Source organism: Anopheles nili, chromosome 3 (assembly GCF_943737925.1).
Source record: "Anopheles nili chromosome 3, idAnoNiliSN_F5_01, whole genome shotgun sequence".
NCBI classification, from domain to species: domain Eukaryota; kingdom Metazoa; phylum Arthropoda; class Insecta; order Diptera; family Culicidae; genus Anopheles; species Anopheles nili.
Genome location: NC_071292.1, coordinates 46,678,972 through 46,686,101, shown reverse-complemented (window position 1 = coordinate 46,686,101; position 7,130 = coordinate 46,678,972). Strand labels below are relative to the sequence as shown.

The 7,130-nt window shown below is 43.4% G+C and overlaps 1 protein-coding gene across 1 annotated transcript; it reads right to left on the bottom strand.

The window, feature by feature from the left end:
* Positions 1–3,289: 3,289 nt before the first annotated feature.
* On the bottom strand, positions 3,290–6,546 carry LOC128724451 (dynein light chain Tctex-type protein 2B). The gene is made up of 3 exons (XM_053818176.1): positions 6,541–6,546; positions 5,768–6,216; positions 3,290–3,458 (listed from the first exon to the last, which is right to left on the bottom strand). Exons 1-3 carry the CDS (start codon positions 6,544–6,546, stop codon positions 3,290–3,292), a joined length of 624 nt encoding a protein of 207 aa, XP_053674151.1.
* Positions 6,547–7,130: the final 584 nt, after the last annotated feature.

The following is a 7,130-nucleotide window of genomic DNA, read 5'->3' as shown; positions in this document are numbered from 1 at the left end:
TCTAATTCGCCTTCAAAGTTCATACGAAAGCTTGTGATCATTATCATTAGAAAAATATTTTTTGACATATTTCTTATTCATAGTTAGGACCTCTAATTTTATTTTCTTTTTTATTTTCTTTTTTTATTTTTTTTATTCTTATTTGTGTGACTTTTGTACACTCCTCTGGTTTATTTCAATTTGATAAATTTTAAGCTCAACTAAGTATATAGCCTTTATTAGTTGTTTTAAATCGTCTACAGATGTTTTTTTTTCTTTTCCCTTCTCTTCTACCTATTGACATTGATTTGCATTACTTTTTTATATAACATTCTATTACTACTCATATGAACATTCATATTATAACATTCTATTACTACTCATATTAACAAGACAAAACGTACATTGCCCCCTTAAAACATAACCTTTTTTAACTTAAAAAGCCTTAGAAAAATTGTGCTTTTATACACACAGCAATGCATCTTTCAGCACAACAATTAAGACTTAATTTTTCAATCGAGAACAAAGCGGCTAATCACGGACCAAATCGCTGCATAACTGCTGCCAATAAAAGCGATTCAAAGCAGACGCGAAATGCTGTCGTACGAATTTCAATTCCACGTGGTAGAAAGCACAAAAAACAACGGCCATTCAATCGGTAAATCAATTAGACCCCAACGCGAAACCCTGCCGAAAGGTTTGGAGCTCGCACACACAACAAGCACACACCAGACCCGCACAACGCACACACAAACAGCCAGCAGCCAGCCGTTACCATCGGTGGTCCCAAAACGGGTTTCTATCTGCCCTTCTCCCGCGTATGGGCTCGTCGGCGAATCGAATCGCGGTAATGGGGGATAACAACAAAAAAAAACAAGAGCCCCCCATTCGAATGCACAAGCCAAGCTACTCCACCACTCAACGGAACCACGTTGGAATGTCTGGAATGGACCCACACAGACCTCGAACGGGTGTACGACGGTGGAACAAACCACGGAACAAGTGGCCTACTCGGGACCCTCGCATGCGCATGCCAACGAGTGTCTCGCATATGGTGCGGTGTGCTTAAATGAGTGCTTTTTATGGGTCTGAAAGCTCCCAGAGCTTTATGAGTCATAAACCATTTACACGACAATTTGTTGGCACCTGTACCCTGGAGGGTAAAAACCTGTGTGATAAAGCTGTTTTGTTTGGTTTTTGTTTGTACGTGACGATGAAGCGTTGGGAAAATAATTTCTCTCGTTGAAATTGATCATCCCCTGGTGAAGATGACACAATTATACGATTTGGCTTAACGAGTGCTGCGAAACATGTTACCAAAAAGGTCATAAACTGGATTGAGCAGCTTATCTTAGTCTAGCAACAAGTGGAACACTGCGAGAATGAATCACCATCTGCTGAAAATTTTTGAATTATTCCCTTTAATTCTATGTTCGTTTTATGACCACTAATAATTCCCAGTGATAAAACTGATAGCCACCAAAGTATTTCAAATTTTTACAAGTTCGAAAACGCCTGAAATGAATGAACACAAACAACTCTCTGAGTTTTTTCATGTATCTCGGTGTTAGCTGTTCCAAGTGCTCGAACGAACGCGACCCCAGCACTCACGCAATGTACAGATCGATCGCAAATCGACACTACTGCCCTCTGGCGGTACTAAACGGAACTGTATTAAGACCCCAAATCAAAAGTGACTGTTGTTTTGATTTCCGTTGGACATAAAACTATTACTCAGCTGTGCTTGTGCTAGACGTGTGAATTCTTTTCAATGATCCACCTCTTCAACGCAAGAAAAGATTTAATTCACACTTTATGATGTCATTTTACGGCGAGACCGATAAGGTTGTCCGGTGAGGGGTCTTTCAAACACTCGAGACGCTCGATGACTAAAAGCACGGGATGCGGAAGTAATATAAAGCGATTAGATTTTGCCGCCTTCAACTTTGCCGATTTGATAGCTGAGTTTTGGTTTATGTATAGCGATGCACTTATCATGTTTTTTTAAAGCAGCGTGTAACACAGTTGAAAATATCTGGGCAACAGTCTCATTTTTTTAGCACTTCAATTATTTAGATGCTTTAAAAAATATAACATATACGATGTATTTGTTGTTAACCATTGCGATATATTAACAATTCCTTTTACATTTAACGATTTGACATACTTTATTTGTAATGATAACAATATATCTTACATTGCCCTATATTAAAATATTATGTCTGAGTTATTTTAATCCTTACGTTGGCGCATATAGTATTAACCCTTTAAGCGGCTTAATTTTCATGAAAACAATCTTAACATTGAATTAGAAATGTTATGGTAATAAGTGCATAGCATAACTTGAAACCTTTCGAACACTTTTTTGCATAAAATTGAAGTAAAAAAAAACACGTCCCAAGTAACGCTATCTCCTCTGATTGTATCTTGATCATAAAGCAATAACTGAGCCAGACATACGCTTTCAAACAGACGTTTTTTGTACACAATTTTGCATTATCATCGACACGCGTCGTAACCAGTCCGGAGAATGGTATCGTTGGTATCAGTAAGACCTCTAGACAAGAAGATCCTCAATCTACACAATCACTACAATACTATCACGAATGATTCTATCTGAAATCAAATCATATAAAGTGAGCGTATCCTCTAATCCCTCTCGAAGACGATGAAGTAACAAATTATCATTCAACAATCCCGATGCTTTTGTCAACCCCGCCTGAACACGCATCACAGACACTGCAATTGCACAACTGCATGCTGATCTGCCTCTTATCTTACACTATCAATAGTTACGTCACATTCGCACTTGCTGCCGTCCGTTTTGCGCAACCGATAACGCATATCAGCATCGATTCGAGAGCTCGATGGCTCGAGAGCTTCACCACATCAAACGCTAAATGGGCTTACACATTAACGCAGTGTATAGCATCTAATGAAGCATCTCGGCTCTATTTGTTCGAATCTCTCCTACGGCAATTTATATCGCTTATGTGACGATGAACCTGTGCGATTGTGTTCCATTGCTGGGTACGCAGCGCAAGCATCCGGAAGGATATAAATTCTCCCACCACTCGGGAGGACCGAGTCGCCCAGAGGCCATCATAAAATCGCGATCCAACATCAACACGGTGGTTGGGTTCAGAGACAACGTTACAATGACAGATGAATGGATCCTTCTCGAAGCGCATTCCACCGGGTACTGCACGTGTCTGATGCCCAATGGCAATAATCGTCCTGCTGCAGGACGAAAACTCCCTTTCCGGATGCTGTCCAACGGTCGACACACAACACAGCAGCAGCTTCCGGGCTAATCGAAATAGATGGCGTAAATCGTCCCGACAGCTACCAGACTCGGTGACGCGTCGTAAATGCACGTGGCGTAGCTGTCCTTGTCCGGATCCCACAGGAACTGGGTGATTGCTTTCAACCCCTGCATGTACCGCTCGCCGATGGTGACGGTGACGACGATTTTGTACCTGAGCGCAGGAGGAAGACGAAAACATTAGGCTATTAGAGAAACCGACGCTATACGGGTTGTTATCAATCATACCGATATTGTCCCCGGCAACGTTTCCCCCCGGGGGGCTTATTTGTGCCAACCCGCACCCCTCTCGGTGTGCTTACGAAATGAATATTACTTTTGAGCAGAAAGGATGCTCGGGAGCTGCGTCTTACCTTTGGTAGCGTTTGTTTGCCCGTGCTCGAACGCATGGCGAGACTGTTTAGCATGCCGCTGGGAGTTACAAGATACGTTGAGGTGTAACTTACCCGTTTGGTAGCACTTCCGGAGCGTTTCTTCCTGAGCGAGACAAAACGAACCGGGGATGCCGGAACCATTTCATTTCGGTGTGGTGCCGAATTTGGTGCCCGCGGAAAGGTGCCAGCGTGTATAAATAATTCCTTCGGGTCGGATTGTGAGCGTGATTTATAATCACTTCTAAATTGTTTCAAATGCCGTGCCAACAGGGAGCAAGCAACGCACGCGGGTTTTTAGATTGCATGAAACGCCGTTTTGCGATTCGTGAGTTGTGAAATCTAATGCAATATATCCATCAAGGGAGGGTGTTCTGGAAGGAGCATGTTCTGCTGCTTTTTAAAACCTTGTTACTCCTTTAAAGAAGCTTTATTTAATTCTAGCAAACTATGGAAACCGTTTAATGATTTGAAGATTTGAATACAAATTTATTGGATCATAAATTATTTAATCATTTCGTTGAAAATTAATAAAAATTATTAAAGGTCTTGAATCATTTTCTTCAAAGTACATGGATAATTTATATTATGATGGATTTTAGCTAGCCAAAAAGGCTTCTAAAAAGTATTCAAATGTAACACCTTTCAAGTAGCTTAAAATTGAGGAAATTTTCATATATAAATCCATTTAATCAAGCACAAGAAATAAAGAAGAGTTCTTGATATAAAAAACCGGTTCTAAAATAGTACAATAGAGTTTTCAAGTAAGATACATCTTGCGGGGTATGAAGGCCTAGAACATGGTATCGATAAGCAGAAATAAATCTGCATGCAAAGATGATAATAAAGCAGCAAACACCCACTCGCACCAGCTTAAACGAAAGCACCAACGCGTATTCCTCGCCGTCTGCAAACCGAACGGATCTACGCACAATGTTGTTCCCTTTTTCTTGGCACAAAATGGAACAATGCACACAACCCTTTCCCCTCTAACGATTTCAACACGGGCACAATGTTGTACGTTCGGTACCTCGGAAAAGCTCGTCATCGAAGACAGACAGAGCTATAAGCACATGTTCGCCCATGTTGCCAAGAGCGACGGACGTACAAAGCAGGTTTTTCACTGCACAGTCAACCGAACCATCGCCTACTAAGGCTCATCGTTTGACAGCGTGCGTCATCGATGTATTTTGTAGACGTCCGAATGAGAAACATCTCAAAACGACGGAATGGAAAACAATAACATACACTCTCTTATGCACAGATGATTATAAGGAACCGAGAAAACATTTCGTGTGGCTGACTGTAAAAGGAAAAAAATCACAAAAGCTACAAACGCCTAAAATGTATTTTATCCCTCAGAAGTGTGATGTAAATTAACTTGGAAGTTTACCAACACTGCATAAGGCTATAATTAACCTCGTGCGCGATGTTTCACATCCCGATGATGCGTGGCACATTTAAATCCATCCACATGGCGAGAATGCAATTGCAAAATAAAAATGCAATTGCACCTGATTCTGATGTCATTCGTCCGGAAAATTCCACACACAGTTGGTGATAATCTGACGCGAGTAGCCAGCATTGTGTTACGGGATTAAATCGTCCGAAATGGATAAAAACCCTCAAAATCAACTGTTACGCTTTTGTGGTTGTGGTATTTCCATCGCCAGATTTGATATTTTGAAATGAAACGAAAAAAAAAACAAAACAATAGAAATGGTTGAAACCAGGAAGTTGCCTAGTGGAAAATTATAATCCTCGCATGAGCTACGCTGAATGCAAATTGATTAAACATGAGCTGCCCGCAGGCACGTGTGAATAGCTCTGTCAGCCACATTATTTGCTGGATAATGGTAACACTATTGAGCTGAAAACAATAAGCTTCCTCTATAAACCATGCTCCAAAAATCCCATTCATAAGCTACCAATCACACCGCAAACTGCATGCTGATATTTGTTCCCTCGTTCATAATGATAATGACCGAAAAAAAACGGATGCAAAATAAATCACCCTCATTTTTCGGAAGCTCCAACATCCCTTCAAAAAGGATCCAATGGATTTTCCAACCCCAAGCCCACCGTTACGCACCTGTCGAACTTGAGTTCCTTGACGCGCGCCTTAATATCCTCGCAAATCTGCTGACAAAGCGAGGGCGCAAAGTACGAGCTATACTCAACGCCCTGCAGCGACTTGTCCATCGCCTCACGCAGGATCGCCTCACACGCCTCTCGATTGAACGGATTCCGGGAGCACAACCGGTACGATGGCAGATACTTGCAGACAGGCGGGATGTCGGACGCAATCATCGCACTGATCGGTGGTGGTAGCGGTGCGTTCTGGATCACCTTCAGGTTCGTAATGGCAAGGCTCACCTTGCTCAGGCTGCTGCTATTCGCCCGGTACCGGTTGGTGATGTTCAGCGCCGATCCAAGAAACTTGCCCGTCTTTTTCCGTGGTGCGGCCACCGGTGGAGCTGACGTGACCACCGGAGCCCCACCAGATGGTGGGCTGGCAGGGGACACCTGGGTTGGTTGTTGCTGTTGGTTTTTGCCCGGATTAATTAAGTCACCAGTCGAGGCAAGTCCGCAACGACGATGATGCCGTGCCAGCACCCATCAAAGAAAATGGACGAACAGCATGAAATGGGGGAAGCAAAAGTTTTAATCAGTGTCGGTAGTTTTAGTCGCAGATACACGGAAGCACGCCATCGCACGAGCGTGGGGTCACAGAAGCTTTCGGTGAAAAATGTAAGCCATCCAGGACACGGCACACACACACACACGTACACACCAAAAATTCGATAATAAGCCACAATGGTGGGACCCGGCTCCTATCAGCTCACTACAACCGGAACGAATTACCTCCATTATCAGTTCTCCGTCTCGTCGTTTGAAGCGTCGCTGCCAGCGTGGCGCACGACACAGCACCTAATGGACCTCTGGGGACCTCGCGCTTCGTCCGCTCGTGGGGCCATCGATTTCAGCTCGTCAATAGTTAGTGGGACGGTAGGTAGCAATTTTGAGCTCGCTTTTGAGCGCGCTCGTTAGTTCCGACTGAAGGACAAACGACTTTACTTTTTCCGCTGCGGTTTGGGGTTTGTTTTTCACTGCCCCTCGAGCGGGGTTTCGTTATGGAAAGAAAAAGGATCACGGAGGAAAGTGGGCTCCACAATTCTGTTGGAAGGAGGGAGAGAATCCAAACGTTCGTGTCAGCTCCACCGAAGTCGAAACATCAAACGAGGCTCCGAAAACCTCGGCACGCCAGAATGTGTGTCAGCTGAGGTCCTTGCGATTGCCGGGGAATCCTTCGTTGGAAGGGCGGCCAAACCAAGAGAGAGGTTCACGAGGCGCCTGATGGATAGTGCGATTAGTGCTGGACAACTGTTGGGAAAATTCGCTTGAAACATGCGACAGCTGAGAGAAGAGTGTATTAATTTTGGATCGGTTCTCGA

What these genes read in the sequence shown, in the direction of transcription:
- LOC128724451 (XM_053818176.1), bottom strand. An exon ending in AAGGAACTCAAGTTCGACAG is followed by an intron (nt 3,459 to 5,767) that starts GTGCGTAACGGT and finishes TCCTGCGCTCAG; the next exon opens with GTACAAAATCGTCGTCACCG.